The 22,731-nt window shown below is 45.8% G+C and overlaps 1 protein-coding gene across 1 annotated transcript; it reads left to right on the top strand.

Annotated features, from left to right (window-relative positions):
• Positions 1-3,628: 3,628 nt before the first annotated feature.
• On the top strand, positions 3,629-4,189 carry LOC118078281 (myelomonocytic growth factor-like). The gene has a single exon (XM_035102079.1). The coding sequence runs from the start codon at positions 3,629-3,631 to the stop codon at positions 4,187-4,189; it is 561 nt and encodes a 186-aa protein (XP_034957970.1).
• Positions 4,190-22,731: the final 18,542 nt, after the last annotated feature.

The following is a 22,731-nucleotide window of genomic DNA, read 5'->3' as shown; positions in this document are numbered from 1 at the left end:
CAGAAGGGCAACCATGTCTTCTGAATGCCCAACTACTTACTGGGATTCATGATATACTGACACGTAAGCCCTCTGCATCAATGACCTGGCATTATACGCGTGATGACAAAATCTATTCACCAAGAGGAACCCAAAAAGTTAATCACCGTATATACTGCACATTATTCTTCAGAAAGCCATGATATTCAAAGAACAGAAAGTAAACTTAATGTCATTAAGCAGGACATGCACTCATATGGTTCTATACCACTTATTTTTAAAAAAGGTTCTGTCTATATATTATTTCCTTCTTTGGGTATTATGGTCCATGACTGCTACCACTCAAGAGGACACATTGTACCAAAGCAAGGAAATACTGAGCAGTGCATTAACCTCATGAAATCTTTGGGGTTCAGTGGGTTGTAAAATCAATTTGGTTGAGTGGAATAATATGATCACAACTAGGAAAGCTGATGACCTATACAGGCCCACATCAGAGGCACCAAGTTGCCCCCAAGATTGAGGGGCCCGGCGTGCGGCTTATGTGTGTGACATCACACTGTCTGGTTGGAGGTCAAGGGCTCTGTTAGAGCCGGTCACTGAAGTTGAGCCATGCTCGGCTCCATGCTTGGCCTCCCCCACCCCTCAAAATTGAGGGGGGGCAGCTTCCTTCCAACAAATATTGTAGACCCTCCAAGTGTCCCTATTTTCCAAGGACAGTAGCAGATTTTCAGAAGCTGTCCCAATTTCTCATTTGATACCAGAATGTCCTGTTTTTCCATAAAAAGTCTATATTAATGTGTCCTGGGCTATTGATGTGTCCTGGGCTCCTAAAATAGGAGAGTTGGGATTTTGGTGTTAGTGAGGAAATTTCCTTTCCCCACTCTCCTGGCCACTACCTCCATTCCCCAGCAGTTGTTCCTGTAAGAGTGTGTGCGCATGCGCACGGGCACACACTCCCCCGCCCTCCAGCCTGCCACACGATCGGCACGGCGGGCACCAGCCCAAAGCCGGTTAAGTTTGGGGACCCCTGACCTAAACATTAGGAAGAACTTCCTGGCAGTAAGAGCTGTTGGACGGTGGAATTTACTGCCAAGGAGTGTGGTGGAGTCTCCTTCTTTGGGGGTCTTTAAGCAGAAGCTTGACAGCCATCTGTCAGGAATGCTTTGATGGTGTTTCCTGCTTGGCAGGGGGTTGGACTCTATGGCCCTTGTGGTCTCTTCCAACTCTATGATTCTATGATTCAAAAGTTCAGAGGTGAGTGCCAACATTTCACTATGGTATTTTGCTTTGTCCCATAAAACACTTGTGCTTCAGCAGTAGCAGCAATGTGGTAACTTCCTGAAAAAGATGAATTTGCCAACATAGAGGCTAAGGAACAAAGGGAAGAAGGATGATATATCCTGAAAGATGATCACATGCTTGTTCCCCGAGCCATTGTCTCCAAACGCATCAGTCTACCCAGGAACGTTGGAAGTGGGGGCGGGGGTGGTTCGCCCCAGTGCCATCATGGAGGGGGGTGACAAATTATCAAGGAACAACTACTGCCCTACTAGGGCTTAGTCATGCTGTCCACATGACCCAGATGCTGTCTGCACACAAATGCCGGCTCCCTCGGCCTATAGAGCGAGATGAGCAGGGGCGTAGCAAGGGGGCGATGGGGGTGTGCTGACCCGGGTGCCAGCCTGGAGAGGGAGTGACATTCGACATGCCCTTCCCTGGCCCTCCCCTCACCTCTGCCCATGCACCCTGAGCAGGTGAGCGAGGAAGCTGCGGAGCGAGGCTTTTTACCGGGCGGCAGGGCAACGGCGCCACCTGGTAAAAAACATTGCTCCGCGGCTTGCTCACAGTTCACCGGCGGTGCTGCTGCTGCGCCGTATGGGTGCTGGACCATCACCACCGAGCAACTCGCGACACAGTGTGCATGCCCAGCGTCACTGCGTAGCACACTACACAGCTTCGCTACATAGCGCGCATGCGCAGCGTCACTACGTAGTGACACGTGTGTCGTACGTCACTACATAGTGACACATTCTGCCATTTTAATTTTAGAGAAAGTGTTTAATTTTAAAAAAGTATCTGTACTATGGAATAACAGTGGTAACAATACATTGAAGACAAGTAAATATTTTGGCAAGAGTGGTCCCAGAGTCCCACCAAACCCTTACCAGGGTTGTGCAGCTTCGGCTTTCACATGCCAGTGAGATCTCAAGGGGCTCCTTTTGTTTTGTCATTTATGTCCGAATGTTTTTAATTTTAATGTATCTTTTACCTTCAGAAAACATGATCATCCCAGAAAACAGAAGGGCAACCATGTCTTCTGAATGCCCAACTACTTACTGGGATTCATGATATACTGACACGGAAGCCCTCTGCATCAATGACCTGGCATTATACAAGTGATGACAAAATCTATTTACCAGGAAGAACTCAAAAATAATAATAATCAACCGTATAGGTTGAACATTACTATTAAGAAAGCCATAATATTCAAAGAGCAGAAAGTACCATTGAGAAAGTACCATTCAGCTCAACGGTTCTATATCACTTATTGTTTTGAAAGTTTCTGTCATTATATTAATTCCTGCTTTGGGTATTGTGGTTCATGACTGCTACCACTTAAGAAACACATTGTACCAAAGCAAGGAAATACTGAACAGTGCATTAACCTGATGGAATCGTCGGGATTCAGTGGGTTGTAAAATCAGTTGGGTGTAGTGGCATAATATGAACAAAACTATGAAGACCGATGGCCTATACAGGCCCACATCAGAGGCACCAAGTGCCTCCAAGATTGAGGGGGCCCGGCATGCAACTTATGCGTGCGACGTCACACTGTCTGGTAGGAGGTCAAGGGCTCTGTTGGAGCCTGTCAATAAAGTTGAGCCATGTTCGGCTCCTTGCTTGGCCTCCTCCACCCCTCAAAACTGAGGGGGCACAAACTCCTTCCCACAAATATTGTAGACCCTCCAAGTGTCCCTATTTTCAATGGACAGTCCCAGATTTTCAGAAGCTGTCCCAATTTCTTATTTGATAACAGAATGTCCCATTTTCCTTTAGAATATCTCTACAGTATTCTCATCAGAGAAATGTTGTAGGGCATGGGAGTCAACTCCTAGGGGATGATGGGACTTCAGACCCCACAATAAAATATTTGAGGGGGTGGTCCCCCAAAGTTGATGAGCATTCCCATTCAAATGTTCTGTGTGCACTGTAACATGTGATCAATCGATGAGGGGCAGAGCTTACCTGTGCCCGCAGAATATTTTATTCAACTTGGCACCCCTGTTGGAAGGTATGGAGTTATCCGAACTTCAAGTCACCAAGAAGAACCCAAAAAGTTAATTACCGTATATATTGCACATTATTCTTCAGAAAGCCATAATATTCAAAGAACAGATAGTAAATTTCACGTCATTAAGCAGGATATGTACTCATATGGTTCTATACCACTTATTTTTAAAAAAAGGTTCTCTCTATATATTATTACTCCCCTTTGGACACAGCAGCAGCCAAGCCTCTCCTGCTCCTGGTGTGTTCCTTCCCGGCAGAAGTACAAGCAAGCAGGCATCCGGCATCTCGAGAGGAGGAGAGAGGGGAAAAAAGTGAGAGAAGGTCCAGCGCAAAGAGATTCAAAGGCCTTTGCAGGATGAGCTCAGAACGAAGTGTTATTTTCCCCCTGGTCAGCATTGCACTGTGGTGGTGGGTGTGCTCAGCTACACCCCTGCCAGAGATTGCCCTCAACCAATTGGAATTCGTGCATAGGATTAGGCGTGATGTTGCTAACATGAAGAATGATCTGCGTACAGAATTCAAGATTGGCAGTGACAACGAACTGCAACTGATGCAGCAAATCCTGCGCATCGAGCAAGTTGATTATTCCCATTGTCAGAACGACCTCTGTAACAAAGAAGATTGCTTCAACCAGATACAGGCAGGCCTCAGCACCTACCTGCACACCCTCTCGCAGGTTGCCCAGGTGCTGCCAATTTTCTCTCAGAGAGTGAATGACCTCAAGCTGGATCTCTCAAACCTCTCCAGCAACATCCAGCACCAGATACTTGAGAATGAGGGGACCACTGTCACCTACCCCCAGGGAGAAACTCTGGGCTTGCAAAACCAGAGAGCTATCGGAAGCTATCTTGTCGTCCGCAACCTTGAGAATTTCATGGAAGCGATTGCCCAGGCATTGTGGCATTGTTATTCATAGCACTGCCATTATGCAACAGTTATCTTTAATAACAAATTCCCTGTCCTCTTCTCTCTATCTTCTATGCAATTGGATAGCTGATTGAAGGATTTTAGCAAAACTCTGCTGTCATTCATAGCATTAGGATTCCTTTTCAAATACTTAGCCTTTCTAATGTTGGGCTTTACAATGTGGCAGGGGCCCAAAGGGCCCAATTAAGATGATAATGTAAATCCCTATAAATCCTGGAATATGCTTATAATAGTGAATTATTACCTGTTGCTTTAAGAAACTGATGATTTAGCAAGATGCCGTTCTTTTACCAGAACAGAAGGTCAGCTAACACGCAAATCACAAAGATGTAATTCATAAGCTAGAACAAAATTGTTACATAGTACACGTAACACAGGTTCCCAACACGCATACTATCTCACAATGTAACGTATTATTGAGAATCAAAGGCCTAGTTAGCAATCCTTGGCCTAGTTAGCAATGCTTATTGCACATGCGTATTAGATTAGGTAATGACATACGTATTAAATATGAAATGAGATAATGATGAATATAAAAATATTAAATGATGTAATGCTTTATGTGATTGGTTAAATCAAAATCCTTTGTCTGAAATGTTATAAATTCCTGCCCGACCTTTGGGCGGGGTTGCAGTATTCCGAAAAGATTCGACTGTAATCTTATTGCTTTGCAATAAACATAATGGACTCCTAACTCCTCTTGTCTCTGAGTTTTATTGGCTACCTCAGAAGATAAGCCATTTTTGGCTTACAACATTTGGTGCCGTGACTCGGATGTACCAAGGTTGAAGCAGGACGATTTGGGACATTTTTCTCTTCTACTACTTCGGCCGAGTCGGAGGATTTTTCTTCAAAGCGCGTGCCAAGGGAGATATCCTTAAAAACCCGGAGAAGCAGTGGAGCACAAAGATGGCCCAACCTGTGTTTCAACTAACTGAGGAGGAGACGGAGTCCCGGCAACAAACGGCCAACAGATCAGAAAGGTATGAAATTCTTGGTGTTTGGGAACCTCCTTTTAAAAAGGGGAAGCAAGGTCTGATCCACCTTGGAAAGGTCACATAGGGCAGAAGGTACTGCTAGTGGGCCGATTAGTAAACCTTTAATAATCCTTTGACTGGGGGTCTCTGCCATCTGCAGAGGCCTTGGTGTGATTCTGTTTGGGGGTCTCTGCCATCTGCAGAGGCCTTGGTGTGATTCTGTTTGAGGGTCTCTGCCATCTGCAGAGGCCTTGGTGTGATTCTGTTTGGGGGTCTCTGCCATCTGCAGAGGCCTTGGTATGATTCTGTTTGGGGGTCTCTGCCATCTGCAGAAGCCTTGGTGTGATTCTGTTTGAGGGTCTCTGCCATCTGCAGAGGCCTTGGTGTGAGTCTGTTTGGGGGTCTCTGCCATCTGCAGAGGCCTTGGTGTCATTCTGTTTGGGGGTCTCTGCCATCTGCAGACGCCTTGGTGTGATTCTGTTTGTGTGACTGGGTGTGTGTGCTTGTGTGACAGCCTTCTATTGGGTGTGTGCTTGTGCAACGGGGTCCTTCTCTATGGGTTCCTTATTCTATAGGTTGTGTGAATTGTTTGAGTCTGTGTGTCAGGTCCGAGTTCCAGCTTTCAACTGCGACTGGGGAGAATTTATTGAGTTATCTCCTTGCTCTCCTTTTAAGGTGTTATCTCTTAAGAAGAAGAAAAGGGCTTACTTTGTTTTTCTCCTTTCCGGTTAACCAGACCCTCCCCTCATATTATTTTGCCTCCTGTATGGGCTGACTTTAGATAGTGAGCCCCCCTGAAACCCTCCTGTATGGGCTGACTTTCAACAGTGAGCCCCCCTGAAACCCTCCTGTATGGGGTGACTTTCAATAGTGATCCCCCCTGAAACCCTCCTGTATGGGCATGACTTTCAACAGCGTGCCCCCCTGAAACCCTCCTGTATGGGCCTGACTTTCAATAGCGAGCCCCCCTGAAACCCTCCTCGTATAGGTAGGAAATATTCCCTGAAAGCAGAAAGTTACAGGAAAAAATTCTGCTCCTTTCAAGTCCCCCCCCTCCTTTCCCCCCCCTCTCTCTCTCTAGTTTGAGGCTTGCATTTTTTTTACTGTGTGAGTGTGCTTTTCCTTCCACAAATTCTCCGTCTGTGCAACATGGGGATAGAAACATCCAGGTCCATGTACCCTCTTTGCATGTTTTTTTAAATGGGCTTCCTCCCTCCTCCTGAGCAAAAGGGCTGGGGAGGGGGGGTAGACCTTTGCATGACTGTGTGGCTGTTTCTCTTTTTAAGTGCTTTTGCATTGAGGCTTGTGTTTCCAACCTGATGGAAGGGGGGCTGCGAAGAGCCAGGCGTTTGCATTAAGTTTTATGTGTGTGTGAAAAGGACTATGTGTTCCTTAAGCTAGCATTTCAAATTGTATCATTTCCCCCCAGAACGTTAGCAGATCAGTGCATGGGCATAGGCAGGGGGGCAGGAGGGGGCAGCTGCCCCCCCCCCCCCCGAAGCAAAAAATTAATGTATTTTACAGACCATAACCAGCACTTTTCCCCTCCAAAAACTGAAGTGGAAAGGGCTTTGCTTTAGCAAGAGCAGCTAAGTCTCCGCTTGCTGGGGGGGGGACACAGCTGTAACAAAAACACATCAAATAAATAAAGCAAAGTGGCTACCAGTAGTTAAGCAGTTAAGACAATGGAGCAGATATCCCCGGGCAAGTTTCGAGAGCTGACCAATTCACCCTATTGTTCTCCAGTGGGAGTTGTTAATGAGCGTTCAGGAATCACATTAAGAGTTCTATTGACAATTTAATGAGGGTGCAGAGGATTCAATTTGACTAAGGTGGCTCTGCAAGGCTAAAAGGAAGTGAATAAGAAAGGGGGGCTGTAGCTTTGACAGATACAGTGATGTTTATAAAAAGCAGTGGTGTTCCAGTCTGCCCCTCCTCCTGCATCTGTATACTGTAAATCAGGGGTGGCCACCTCCCAAGAGACTCTGATATACTCACAGCGTTTAAAACTGGGAGTGATCTACCCCCTTTGGGGGGATTCAGGTCAAAGCTGTTGAGTTTTTTTAAGGAAGGGAAGCCCTGTTTTGGGGGGTTTAGGTCAAACTTGTTGAGCTTCTTTTAGGAGGGAGGGAGGCCCATTTTTGTTTAGGGCTTCAGGTCATAGTTCAACTTTTTATAGTGAGGAGGAAAATTTTGGGTGAGCTTTTTTTAGGGGTGCCAGTGACCTACCAGTGATCTACCACAGACATCCAGTGATCTACTGGTAGATCACAATCTACCTGTTGGACGTGCCTGCTGTAAATCAAGCAGAGAGAAAGCTGCTTACAAGGCTCCTGTACAGGCGTACCGGTATCTTCCTCTTGCTGCAGAGTTCCAGCATCACAGCGTCACCCAGAGGCACCCGCAAATATGAGTTATCCCTCATCTAGTCCAACCCCTGCAATGCAGGAATTTTTTCCTAAGGTGGGGCTTGAACCCACGACATGGTGGAAATATTATGCTGATATGCAGCAATGCCTCGGAGCTGTCGTGACTGCGACCATGCCTTGCCTCGCCCTCGCCCGCCCTGCCACCCCCTCTCGCCTGCCCAACCCTCCTGTCCTCTTGCTGCAGAGTTCCAGCATCACAACGTCACCCAGAGACACCCGCAAATATGAGTTATCACTCTCTCTATTTCTTCCTTCCTTCCCTCCCTCTTCCATCCTTAATAAAATACGGGGGGGGGAGAGATAAGCCCCACATAGAAAGCCCATCAACATGGGGGGATGACTCTTTCAAATATGGTATTTACCAGTAATTGGGGGGGGAGGGGAGAGGCACCTAGGCCTCTAGGAGTTGGCTGCTATGCCTAGGAGTAGGACAATTCAAGAAAGCAGATTGATGCATATGCTATGGTAATATATCAATAGAATCATAGAATTGTAGTCAGAAGGGACCACAAGGGTCATCTAGTCCAACCCCCTGCAATGCAGGAATTTTTTCCTAAGGTGGGGCTTAAACCCACGACATGGTGGAAATATTGTGCAGATATGCAGCAATGCCTCGGAGCTGTCGTGACTGCGGCCATGCCTTGCCTCGCCCTTGCCCGCCCTGCCACCCCCTCTCGCCTGCCCGACCCTCCCGTCCTCTCCAGCCAAGCAGGGTAGCTGCCAACGCTGCCAGCCCCAGAAGCACAAGGTGGCCGCTGCCGCCACCGCCACGATGTCATCGGACCCACTGGCCCTGTAGCCCCGCCCACATTCCCACTTCATGGCCCCTCCCCTCCCTTGGCCCCGCCCCTGAACGACCATGGCTTTCCCCCCCCCTAGTTTTGATCCTGGCTACGCCCCTGGATCAGTGCATTTCTTTCTGCTGTCCTTCTGAGTTACCTTTAACACAATAGAGGTTTGTCCTCTGTGTCTGTATGTGCAGAGAGGGGGTGCCCCTCTCCATCCACCCTCCCCTCCCTTCTGGGAGTAAATGGAGGGGGCACCCTTAGAGTGTGTGTGTGTAATCCCTTTGTTCTCTGACTAGCAGTATGAATTGTATCATATTTTGTTCTCTTCCACTGCTTATGGCCAAGGTGGGGGGGGGGGGAAGAGAAGTATGTGTGTCGTTGCATTGCTTTCTCATTTCTCCAGACTCAGGCCTCCTGCTCTTATTGGCCTACTTACTAGTTTTTACTGAATTGTCATTTACCTGTTCACCTTTTTCACATTTTTAAAGGTTTCAGAATGACATGTAGTTTCCTGCACCCTGTATTTCATTTTTTTGACACAACTTCACATTTTGTTCAGGTTTTTGGCAGTTCTGACAAACTGGATGAACTATAGATTCTTGCACCCTGTATTTCATTTTTTTGACACACCTTCACATTTTATTCAGGTTTTCGGCAGTTCTGACCTGGCTTTTCACAAACTGGATGACCTGTAGTTTCTTGCACCCAGTATTTTATTTTTTAAGTGGGGAAAGAGTGGTGTGCAGGCGGTGGATGAATTTTGAAATGGTTTAATGGAGGAAGGATATTGGTTTGTCATAAGCCCCTCTTGCACAACATTCTAAGCAAGTGGGATGAAAGGGGCCTGGGCTCCCAATAATCAGTTAACATGTGAGCAGAGTACTGTTGTTATGTGTGGGAATGTAAATGAAGGTTTATGTAATGAGTAATGAGGGTGGCAAGTGAAGAATGGGATATTGGAAATGGAAAACGTGGGGCAATTGGAAGCAGCAGCTACAGTAGTAGACCTGACATTGTGAGGACGTGGGGACGTTTGAACCTCAGGAGAAAAAGGGGGATAGTGGGATACAACTGGTGGACAGGCGTGGGGCAGAAATTTGGAATAATTGGGGGGAAAAGGATGGAAAAGGAATGTGTACACATTTTGAGGGCAATGTCCATCTTCTGCACAGATTTGGAATGTGCTTTCACAACCGTCCGTGCCCATGTTGCAGAGCACACCTGAGGGGTGACTCCGTCTCCTAACGGAACGCTGTGGAGCAGAGTTGACGGCCCGCCAGGCTGCCTGTCATGGCAGGATCATGGGACGATGATAGGAGCCTGAAGTGGCTCTGGTTTTGGGGTATTGGAGGAGTGGACAAAGCAAACACTTCATAGACTGTGATAAAATAGACAGAGGTACTCCCTATTGCCCTATCCAGAATTCGTTGTTACCCCAAAGCAACCCTGAGGTACTCCCTATTGCCCTATCCAGAATTCGTTGTTACCCAAAAGCAACCCTGAAATCGTCACCTTTTGAATGAGCACATCGAAGGGTTAACTCCATTGTCCAAGCAAAACACCGTAGAGCGGAGTTGGCAAACCCGCCAAGCTGGCCGCCACGGCAGTGTAGAACAATGAGAGTTGCCAACTGATGGCTCTAAACCTAATTCAATGGCTTGGCTGTGTCAAGCAACCTAGCTCTGTCTGAGCTTCTCCCTATTGCCCTGTTTGCAGACCCCCATTGCCCTGTTTGCAGATATTCCCGGTAGCTTTCAGGCTAGAACTGCCGGACTCCATGAGGGTGCACCCAGTGTTCCACAGGTCGTTGCTGTCGCCTTATCAGGAAAGCACCAGGTTCCACGACAGCAACCAGCCCCCCGAGGGTGGGGGGGACCAGGGAGGCACACGGCCGCTCAATGTGGCCACGGAAATTCTTGATTCCCGGTGGGGGATGGTGGTCTGGAGTATCTCATGGCGTGGGAAGACACACCACCGTCCCAGAATGAATGGGTGCTCGCCACGGAGATACAGGAGGAATTCTTAGTGGAAGAGTTCCATGCCCTCTTTCCTCACAAACCCAAGCCATGGCACATGGAAAGGGGAAATGGGGCGGCCCCAAATGGGGAGGGGGAGGAACCCTCAGAAGGGGAAGCCACGAGCAATTCACCATGGCAATGGGAAGAGGGTTTTGTGGAGCAAGAAGAGGAGGGGTGGTTCTACCCGGCGACGCGAGCGCCAGAGCCAGTGGAGGACTGGGAACAAATCTTCACCCCCATGGACTCGGATGCCACTGACTTTTTGGGTTTTCCGTCGCCACCAGGGAGAGGGGCGCTGGAACCGAATTGGGAGCAACTTTTCACCCCCACCAGTTCGGACGCCACGGACTTTATAGGTTTCCAGTCGTCTCCAACGCTCTCGGAGCCCTCGAGAGGGGGAGGGGGGCCTGGAGGGGTGGATGTGAGGGACAGAAGCTACAGACAGCCCCCTCCTATCTTAAGCACAAGCTCTTCTCCCAGGGCCAGTGGGAGCGGGGAGGGGGATGACTCCAGCGGGGAATCGGGAAGTGGAGGCCATGGCTCAGGCAGGGTGGGAGAGCCACTGCTCCGCTTAGGAGAGGAAGGGGGAAGCAGGGAAAGTGTGGCAAGAAGACTGATCCCGCCGGCCCCAGAATTGCAAAGGAAGCGACGGGGGCGGAGATTCAGTATTCCCAGACTACTTTGCTGGAGAAAGACGCGGGAATCTCCATTCGGAGGTTCTGACCCAGACTGACAACATGTACATAGTACTGACTCTGCACTGTAAATAGTTTGCACATAATAAAAGCAGGAAAATGCCACGTCGTGAGGAGTCTTTACTCTAGAGTAGCCGCTACCGCGCCTGTGACAGTTGGCATCTGTGTTTATTGCAGGCTCTGGGACCAGTGTCCATGTTAAGCCTGGTGGTGGTATTATTGTGGGTGAGGAGTTGATTAAGATTGGGTGGCTGTCTGTAGGCAATGAATCTGAAGAAGTGTGCATGCACACAAAAGCTCATGCAAATGAGAAACTTAGTTGGTCTCTAAGGTGCTACTGGAAGGAATTTTTTTTTTACTTGTTTCAATCCTTTCCTTTAGGGCCTTCAAGATGCGGAAGTTGTAAAGACCTGGGAGGCAGATGCATTGTTAAGAATGGATAATGCCCCAGAAAGAAATACATCCAAAATGGCTGCTGTGACCATGGTCAATGGTGCTGCGAGCATAAATGATGTGCAACTCCAGGCCATTGCATGTTTCTTAACCTCGACTACCTGAAAAAAGAGATGGATCTTCAGTTGGGGAAGCCAAGAAAGCTTATGCCCAACACAGATAAAGCAGTGAATTCCACTCATTAAAATATGGGGGGGGGGAAGCAGGTGTGGAAGTCATTTTCAAAATATGTTTTGCAAGACATGATCCCAACCCAATTACATTTTAGAATGTTTCCTGCTCAGCTTTGAGCTTTCTCAAAATCCAAGTGACAATTGTTGTCGTCAAGAGGCTTCCAACTGCATTTTGTATTAGCTGTCTTAGCAAAATAGTTTTTGAAGGCACTTCTGAGCAACACACTACTGTAGTCCAGTTTGGAGACTCTGAGAGTGTGAATGATCATGGCCAGTGTTTCGGTCCAGACAGGACCATGACTGAAAGATTGTCCCCATGCACCTGAAGCCACTTATATCCCCAGTGACACAGCTGAATCCAAGAGGACTCTTGAGCTGGTCTGAGAGGGTTCAACTATATCCAGAGATGAACTCTGTGACCTTGGCTAGATGGGTACTGAGACAGGTGCAGAAAAGGATCAAAGACTTCTGAGCACCAGAACTGCATGGAACTCATGGTCCTTCCATGCACACAAACCACTCCTGTTTACCAAACAAGCCAAATATATTTATTCCACCAGTATCACTTAGGAGTCTGAATCCCTGGTCAATCTCCTGCAAAGCATCCAGATCCAGTAGATCCATCCTATCTTCTCCCCTCCCGCTGCTCATTATCTCCATCTTCACCAGAACGAGTTCCAATTTAAACCCTTATCCAGTTCATTCACAATTCAAGGCATCAGTGCAGCACATGCACTGTTTCTCCTCAGGTGCAATGAGCGTTGTCAGGTTATGGGCAACCTTCACCAGAGGCTTATTGTGATGCACTGTCCAGACTGGAAAATATATCACAACATGCTTCCAGGGCTTCACATAGTCAGGCACCCCTTGTGGCTCAACAATAGCAGTTGGGACCTCGGCCAGTTGTGGCATGGCACAAGAGCTTTAGCTTTGCCAGCCTGAGATTACTGAATAACTTGACTAAGTTATTGCAGCCAAATACTCCCACAACCCATTGCAGCTATCTCCCACGGTACCCCAATGAGAAAGTTCCTCCACCTTAAAAACAAAGAAAAAAAAATAGTGTTGCCTCCCTCTTGTTGCAATGCAAACCTGCTCTCTCACTAGTACCATTAACTATTTGTTAGCCAGGTTGAAGAAAGAATCCAGAAAGTTTATTTACTGTAGTAAAGTGTTTAAGCAGGATTGAGCCACAATGGCAGTTGGCAAGATGCCTGGTCTGGTCCAGGGGATGTCTATGAAACCCTGCAAATTTCACATGAAATGTAAATCATGTGCAGAACACAAGGTCAAGGTTGCTCCAAAGGGTAAGGTATCCAGCAGGGAAGCCAAGGAGCCCTACCAGATTGTGCACACCATCATTAGGCTTTCTCGTAAAGTTGAGAGAGCAGCCAACTTGTGGATACTCTTAGAGCACCGAAACCTCATCACTACCTCCACTACCTCCATTCCCCAGCAGTTGTTCCTGCAAGGAATTGCCTGGTTCATACCGGGTCAAAAGCAAGGGACAGATTGTGTATTTATTCATGCAGAATCTATGTGTTGCTGTTGTTTTTAATATTCTTGCTATTGTTCTGTTTTCAGTTGCTTGGGGGAAATGGGGAAAGTACAGTTGTAAGGAGTGAAGGGAAGAAATCTTGGGCACACAAGGCAATTTGGTGGTTTTCCCCAACCCTGTGAGAGAGCAATGAAAGACAGAAACCATCTCTACCTTCCTGTTTGCATTCATGAAAAATGACACAGGAAGTCATTGGCACAATAGTTTTTATTATTATTATTATTATTATTATTATTATTATTATTATTATTATTAAACCCAGGAGGTCAAAGCCTTAGAAGAAACTGGAGATTTCCTTTACAGAAAGTTGTTGAGTTGCAGCAAAGACTCATCTCCTGAATGTTAGGCACATCAGATTGGTTAGGAAAGGGAAGGCCTATTTTACAAAAGGTCTGCTGAGATATAAGGATTCTCCGGGATATCATCTGGGATATCTTTCTGTAGGTCATCCCTGAAAAACAAAAGAGAACAGAATGAGACTCACAGGCCTCACAATGTCATCTACTTTGTGCTGCAAGCTCTAGAGACAGTGCAGCAAGTCAAAGCTTGAGGTCAAAGCACTGGCAAAAAGGGGAGGTTTCCCCTGCAGAAAATGCTTGAGGTGCAACAAAGGCTTGGCTAAACTATTGAACCAAATGTTAGGCACATCAGAAAAAGGAAGCCATCTTTTACCAAAGCTTTTGTGATATATAGGGATTCTCTGGGATATCATCTGGAATCTGTTTCTGTGGGTTATCCCTGCAAAACAGAAGAGAACACGATTCACAGACCTCACAGTGTTGTATTACTTCTTCAGCCAAATGATCCTTTTAAAAATGTACTTGAACTATGGTATACTCAGAAGTGGTGAATCATCGGCCCTCCAGATATTACTGACCTTCAACTCCAATCAGTTGCAGACAAGATGACCAACCGTCCTACAGGTTATACCTTGTTGAGAGAAGTCTCAAAAGTTCAGAGATGTGAGCCAACCTTTCCCTATGGTGTTTGGCTTTATCCCATAAAACAGCTGTGCTTCAACAGTAACACCAATGTTGTAACTTCATATGTAGAGCTAACGAGCTTTTCACCTACAGTGTGGTAGTCTAAATGAACTCTCACTAAATGTAAGGATCTTTCTATTAGAACTAAACCCAAGGAAAAAAAGGTCAACCCACTTTCACAACCCGCTTTGCAGTCATTTTCTGGTTGGCACTCATGGCACTTTCTCAGACTTCCAAATATTACCAAATGACCCAAACAGTGTTGGTGAGCCCTGCATTCAACCATGGCTGATCTGGCCGCAAAAAAGTAACTCCTGAAGATATTTTACCTGTCTGCATCACAACAGTAGACCAGCTCATCAGAATGACATGAAGTTCTTGAAGAGATCGTTTCACCATGCAGACATGCTGGTCTACATTTGCCAAAGCATTGTGAAGCTTGGGTGAATCCTGCAAATATAGTGTGTGTGTGTGAATATAAATTACATTTCATATGAGAAGGGATCAAAGGGATGGAGCAGGTCACCTCTGAGGAAAGGGTGCAGCAATTCAGACTTAGTTGAGGGGGAAGTTGAGTAAGATAGACAATATGACATAAGTTTATTTAAAATAAAAAAATTCCTTCAGTAGCACCTTAAAGACCAACTAAGTTTTTATTTTGGTATGAGCTTTTGTGAGCATGCACACTTCGTATCTGACAAAGTGTGCATGCACACGAAAGCTCATACCAAAATAAAAACTTAGTTGGTCTTTAAGGTGCTACTGAAGGAATTTTTTTATTTTGCTTTGACTCAGACCAACACGGCTACCTACCTGTAATAAGTTTATTTAATTAGACATGGCAGGGAGAAAGTGGCTAGAGATATTTTTTCCCTCCCTCTCTCATAACACTAGCACTTGTGGACATGCAAGGAAGCTGAATTTTGGAAGATTTCAGACAGATAGAAGAAAGAACTTCATGCAGCCCAAACTCGTTTCCCCAAGAGGCATTGATGGCTACTAACTCGCTTTAAAAAAGGATTAGATGGATTCACTAGCCACAATTTATTTATTCATGAAATTATAAATATACATATATTTATAAATTACAATATAAAAATAACCCAAAAGACGTAATAAAAACAAGAACAGAAACAAAGCAAAAATTCCACCTCCCACAACACAGTAATAGGGCATTGCATGTCAGTCAACCAAAGGCCTGGTTAGAGAGGAACATTTTGGTCTGGCCCCTCAAGGTTATAATGAAGGCACCAGCCAAACCTCCCTGGAGAGAGAATTTTGCAAATGGGGAGCATTCCACAAATGGGGAGCCCTTTCTCGTGTTGCCACCCTCTGGACAGCTCATGGGGAGCTTCCCTCCTTTCCAACTGGACAAAGAGGATGTTGAGTGTGATTGAATTGCTATAGACCACAGCAGCTCCCATCCTTGACCCTCTAGTCTGCCCTGATGCTGAACTGAGTACGCAGGTGGGCACTGTTCTCTCACCCAGGTCTCAGTGATGCAGACCAGATTGTCCTCCTCACCCACAGATCATGGATGAGGGAGTTCTTATTCAAAGCTGAACTGGCATCCAACAGCAGCAGTCACACACCCGAGGGATAGGACAACCATAATTCCCCAGATTGGAGGGAGGGCTGGCACATTGCACAGTCACTAACTGTCTGTGCCATGTGCCCCTTACCAGGCCTGCCCCAACTCCATAGCTCCCTTTGCACAGTTCCACTGTAATTGCTGTCTCCCATGCTCTCCCCAGCTCCTCTCTTCCCAGGTACATCTAATGTCCCTTAATTTAAACAATAAACACCCTGAATTTAAAAATACACAAGTTAAATGCACTTTAAAACAATTTTAAATGTTTTAAACAATTAGGACAACAGCAGCAACAGCAACAACCCCCTAAACAATCCAACCCATCTATTTAGAGAATTTGTACTCCACTCTTCAACCTAAAAGGCTCCCAGAGTGGTTTACGTGCTATTATTTAAAATAAGGTGGTCTCCACCCCTGGAAAATAACATGACACACAAGGGGAAAGGGACAGGGAGGAAAGGAGATAATAAAACTCAGGCACCAGTTTTAAAACAATTGTTTTAATAATGCCCAACTGGCACGGCTCAGGGGTAGGATAATGAGATCTGGTTTCCAATCTTTCCCAGACATAGGATTGTAGCATTGGGCACTTACCCAGGAACCTAAAAAACTGATGCCTTCTACTGAGTCAAATTGTTGGTTCATCTGGCTCAAAACTGTCTACACTAACCGGCAGTGACATCTCCAGGGTTTTATGGGGGAGATTCAGATCTGAGAAATAGTCCTAATAAATCTTGCAAAATACCCTGATTGGCCCACAGAACAGCCCTGTTGGTGGTTTCACTGAAAGCTATGGTGCTGACAATAGGTACCCCTATATATCTCACCTGAGGAACTCAGCAGCATTATAAAGAGTGCAGGGGACACAGTCTTCATGGCTGAATGTTGGATCCACTCAAGGAGATGTCAGAAAGAGAACTAAATGAACTCTTTATATACAGAAAATTGAGGAGTGGGATAATGACACCTACGGGAAACAGATTGCTCTTGGCAGGAAACTCATGGGCAAATGATGGACTGTGTACTCCAAGCTAGTGTTGGTGCCACCATCAAAGCTCCTTCTAAATGACCATACATCGTGTTCCTTCCCAAATGGCTTTCTCTCCCCTCTGCAATAGATATATCAAAGGGATGAGTGCTTTGATCTGAAAATCAATTTGCACAGAACTAACACACACACACACACACACACACACACACAGTATAAAGACTTTGATCCAAAGATCTCAAGGCAAAGTTCTATTTCCAAAATAGCACCTTCCCACTGCACTCAGCCCACACTTCACAAGGTTGAACTGTTGAGAAGTGGAGGAGGCATGAGGAGAAGGACCAAAGAGGAAAAACTGAGGAGAAAAGCTGAGGCTAGAATATTATAACCCAGTGTGTTATTAATAGCCCATGTGTTATTAATACTTGTCTGGGAGAAAGCGGGAGAAGGGATTCCATAACAGAACTGTCCTGAGAGGGAGGCAAAACAAATGTGTTTTTAAGGTGGATGTACTGTCCCAGAAGCCATAAGTACAACCAGAGGCTCATTGGAATACAGAGGCATATTGTCCCCAATAGCTGGACTGGGTTGTGGGAGTATTTGGCTGCAATGGAGCTTAGGAAATTTGGTCTGAGATAAAAGCCACTTAGTGTTTGAAGTCAGCAACCATTGTTCTTGGGTCTTCAGAAACTGCTACCAAGCACTTTTGAGAACCAAATGGAAACAATAGTTCTTATTCTTCTTTGGTGATCATTCAGAGTTGAGTAATATTGTCTTCCATGAACACGGTCTTAACAGTGAGTCCGTAAGTGACTGTTGAGGCCAATTCTGGATCCACACATCCTTCCACAGTGGGGACATAGGTTTCCGGGCAGAAGTCGATCATGGTGAGGATTTGCCAAATGTGCCTTCCTCTTAGTATGTTTCTCCCTTTCGGCCTGTGTTTGAGTGCCTTCAAAGTTCATGACACCGTTGGCAAAGGCTGTTCTCCAATTGGAGCGCTTGCCGGTCAGTGTTTCCCAATTGCCTGTGTTTATACATTTTTTTATATTTGCCTTGAGAGAGACTTTAAACTTCTTTTGTTGACCACCAGCATTATGTTTTCCATTTTTAAGTTCAGTATAGAGTAGTTGCTTTAGAAGATGATAATCAGGCATCTGAAAAACATGACCAGTCCAATGAAGTTGATGTTGGAGAATCGTTGCTTCAAAACTGATGATCTTTGCTTCTTCCAAAAGCTGTTTTCTGGTCCTGCTGGATCTCTCAGCGACATATGATACTGTCGACCATGCTGCCAGACTGGTTACTGGAAGCAGTTGCCAGAACCATATAACACAGGTCTTAAAGGATATACATTGGCTCCCAGTACATTTCCAAGCACAATTCAAAGTGTTGGTGCTGACCTTTAAAGCCCTAAACGGCTTTGCCCTGTATACCTGAAGGAGCATCGCCACCCATATCATTCAGCCCAGACACTGAGATCCAGCTCCAAGGGCCGTCTGGTGGTTCCCTCACTTGAGAAATGAGGTTACAGAGAACAAGGCAGAGGGCCTTCCTGGTAATTGCACCCACCCCGTCGAACATCCTCCTGTCAGATATCAAGGAAATAGACAACTATCTTACTTTTAGAAGACATCTGAAGGCAGGCCTGTTTAGGGAAGTTTTTAATATTTGATCTTTTATTGTGTTTTTAATATTCTGTTAGGAGCTGCCTAGAGTGGCTAGGGGAACCAAGTCAGTTGGGTGGCATATACTGTAAATAATAAAATTATTATTGCTGCTGCTGTTCTCTGCTCTTCATTCCTTCTTTCTTCTAGCCCTGCTCTTAAAGGAGCCATATTCTCACACATAGTATCCCTTTATAAAACCAACAATCTTAGTTGAAAAATTGTCCTGTCTATAGTGCTTGTGTCCATCTCATGCCTAAGCCTATTATATCAGTAACCAGGATGTTTTTGAATGAATTGGTGGCAGGAGAAAATTTAAGAATTACTATAAGAGCTCTATACTTTCAGGATTCAATCCTACACATCTGTTTTCTACAGGGGACCAACTGAGGAATCAAGAAAAAGGAGATTATAGCAGCTGAAAGTTGGATCCACCAATGTCTCCTTCCCACCCAAAGATATGGCTGAAGTAGAAGTAAATGAACTCTTCATGCATGCTTCATTGGGGACTAATGAGGCTAATATAGAACAGAAGAAACCTTGGGGGGGACCCATTGGCAATCAAAGGACTGTGTGTTCTGAACAGCACCGTAATAATACAAATCACAGTTGCAAGTCACAGGTAGGTAGCCGTACATGAAAGCTCATACCAATGACAAACTTAGTTGGTCTCTAAGGTGCTATTGGAAGGATTTTGTTTTGTTTTGTTTTGACTGCAGTTTACAAGTGATCCTCAATGACCCTGATTATCTGGATCCACTTCAATGGTTTTGCTACTTAATCAGCCTTTGTTGTGCTGCATCAGGAGAGAGACGTGGACATTGCAAAACTGCTACTCTTACTCAATGTCTCAGCAACTTTTGATACTGTCAGGGGGACTCCCTACAGGGAGCCTCCCCCCATCATCCTGATCAGCATTTCGCCCAGCAAGAGAGGGAGCAGTGGGGCAGGTGGGGGGGGGGAATGAGGAGTGGAGCGGAATGGAGGAGGGAAGGCTCAGTGAGGTATCAGAGCCCATTCACCGCTCAAGCCAACAAGTGGAAGAGGGAGCACAGCTGCTTCCGGCGCCCGTATTGAGGCGTGCGCCCAAACGCAGGTTTAGAAGGTGGCGTTTCGGGGTGCCCAAGCTATTATGCTGGCCCCGGAGCAGAAGGGTGCCATTGCTGGATTCTGCGAGTGACTAGGAGGTCATGTTTTCTGCTATGTCTGCACTGTAAATAGTATGCACAATAAAACCCTTAAAGACAGAACGGACTGGGGCGTCTTTACTCGGGAGTAGCCGCAACAATCCCCTGACAGATACCATTGGCCATGGTATCCTCCCGGATCAAATGTGTGGGAAGGGTATCAGAGGCACTGTGGTACAGTAGTTCTGTTCCTACCTGGTTGTGCAAAGTAACATTGGAGGAATGTTCTCCAACTCATTGGCACCTGTGCTATTGGGTTCCATTGTGCACTATTCTGACCCCAATGTTGTTCAATATCTAAATGAAGCCATTCAGAGTGGTCATTAGGAATTTTAGAGCATGGTACCATCAGTATACAGTCGTACCTTGGTTCTCAAATGCCTTGCTACTCATACGTTTTGACTCCCGAATGCCGAAAACCCGGAACTAAGTTTTTCGGAAGCTGAATGTTGACGTGGCTTCCACTTGAGCGCAGGAAGCTCCTCCAGCCAATTGGAAGCTGCATCTTGGTTTTCGAACAGAGTTCCAGAATGGATTACGTTCAAGAAGCAAGGTACAACTGTACTGGTACCCAGCTCTACTCCTCCATAACATAAGAGCTAAATCAAAATATTTTGTGCAAGCTCTGGATCAGCGTCTTAACGCAGCAGTGGACCAGATGAAGGCCAATAAACTGATTTGGGGCACACTGTTCAAGCAGCCCATTCCTTTTCAAACAGGAATGAAGCATCATGTTAGGTGAGGAACCACCTTCATGGAAGCAAAAGCATGGGAAAGTCTGAAATGCTGTCAAACCATGCTTGTATTCCTTACAGGCTGGGCTCCCATCTTTTGCAGCAGCTTGGAAGAAGGTGCTGGTACTTTGTCTTCACTACAGAACAACAATAACCTCAAGGCTTGATTCTTGCACAATGTGCTCTGTATGGAAATATATTTGTGCGCAGTCTGGAGACTCCAGCTAGTGAAAAATTGTGCCACTAGGCTGTTAATGGAGACAGACTATTGCCAGCACAGAACTCCAGTGCTCAAAGGTCTGCACTAGCTGCAAGAGGTGCCAGCTTGAATAAAATATGGGCGGGGGGAGGTAAGCCCCCGCCCTGCATAACCAATCACATGATGCAGCACAACACACCATTTGAATGGCAATGCCCATTAACTTTGGGGGGAGCGGGGCCCTCAAATGTTTTATTGGGGAGGGCAAAGGGATATTGGCCCTTAAGAGTTGGCTCCTATGTTAGCTGCCCATACCCTATCAGGGCAGTTTCAAGGTTATTGTATTAACTTACAAGGCCCTTAACAATTTTGGTCCAAGATACCTCATGGACCACCTAATCATTGAAGTCTTTGGGGGGAAATCATCGTCAGTGGTCCCTTCCAAATTCAGGAGCCCAATTTTATGGAGCTTCATTCCGACTGAGGTCAGTCAGGCTCACTCCCTACTAAATATCGGGTGCCTTCTCGAAGCCACCAACATGAGTCTGACCAAACTGCGGGAGGCAGTGGAAGACAGGAGTGCCTGGCGTGCTCTGGTCCACGGGGTCACGAAGAGTCGGACACGACCAAACGACTAAACAGCAACACTGAAGAGCATTTTAACTGGAGTTTGATATTATAGTTTCGACTTGGGCGGGGTTTTGTTTTTTAATGTATTATATCTTTGTAAAAGACTATTGTAGTTAAGTGGCATATGAAGTGTATAAATAAATGAAAAGTAAATTAAAGAAAACATTTGTGGACAAAATAATGACTCAGCAATTCATCTCCACATCAAATTTGGTTTTATTAGGTTCAGAATGTCAAAGTATGGCGAGCGGCTTAATTGCCAGAAAACGTTTCAGCAGCTCAAAGCATTCTTCCGAATCACCAGCCCACATGCTAAGTACATCTGGTTAGCATGGAGACTAACTCCATATTTTAAAAAGTAGGTGGGTACAGTTTAGCAAGCGCAGGCACAACACGATACAGTCTGTGGTAACCTGATAAATGGAGGACATGATCAGTACTAATCAAGACATATGAATGGACGCTGGAAGAGATCAGCTGAATTACATAACAATCAGCAAGGCAATATCTTAAAAGAGAACTTCAAGAACTTATGCATATTCAAAGGTCATTGTTGTTCATCTCAAACAGAAAAGGAAAGTCTTTACCAACTGTCTGGGGGTGGGGGCAATGCTCCCATTGCAAAATCATTCATAAAGGTAAAGGTACCCCTGACCATTAGGTCCAGTCGTGTACGACTCTGGGGTTGCGCATTCATCTCACTTTACTGGCCGAGGGAGCCGGCGTTTGTCTGCAGACACCTTCCGGGTCATGTGGCCAGCATGACTAAACCGCTTCTGGCGAACCAGAGCAGCCCACGGAAACGCTGTTAACCTTCCCGCCGGAGCGGTACCTATTTATCTACTTGTATGTGCTTTTGAACTGCTAGGCTGCCAGGAGCTGGGACTGAACAACGGGAGCTCACCGGTCATGGGGATTTGAACCACCGACCTTCCGATCGGCAAGCCCAAGGCTCAGTGATTTAGACCACTAAAAATAAAAATGCAGCTTCCTTTAATGGTTGGAGTGAAGATATACACAAACCCGCTACACATAAACAAGTTGTGTACAAACATAGACTTGCCATGGACAAATTTAACAATATTTGGAGTTCATTTTTATAAATACCATATTAGATTAAGGTCTGGTTAACTACAATAACAAGTCCCGCCCCTCCCTTTTTTGTAAGGTACACAAAGTCTTTCTGTCCCCCCCCCCCCAGGGTACTATTTTCTGTTTCTTACCTTACTCCGTGCACTTGTAATTTTGTAATTTTGATTTTTCAATAAAGATTTAAAAAACCAACCCATCCCATCTTTGGTAGCCTTTGTCCAGATATCACAATTTTTCTGCCATGTGATAAATAAGTAGAAACATTACCTGCCATAACTTTACAGCAGAAAACCAAGCCAGGATTCGGGCACAATGCTTCTGAAGACACATATTCGTTATAGGAACATCTAAACTTGCATATACCCTCAG

Source organism: Zootoca vivipara, chromosome 3, assembly GCF_963506605.1.
Source record: "Zootoca vivipara chromosome 3, rZooViv1.1, whole genome shotgun sequence".
In the NCBI taxonomy this organism is placed as follows: Eukaryota; Metazoa; Chordata; class Lepidosauria; order Squamata; family Lacertidae; genus Zootoca; species Zootoca vivipara.
The sequence above is the reverse complement of the archived record's forward strand: the minus strand, read 5'-3'. Positions and strand labels throughout refer to the sequence as shown.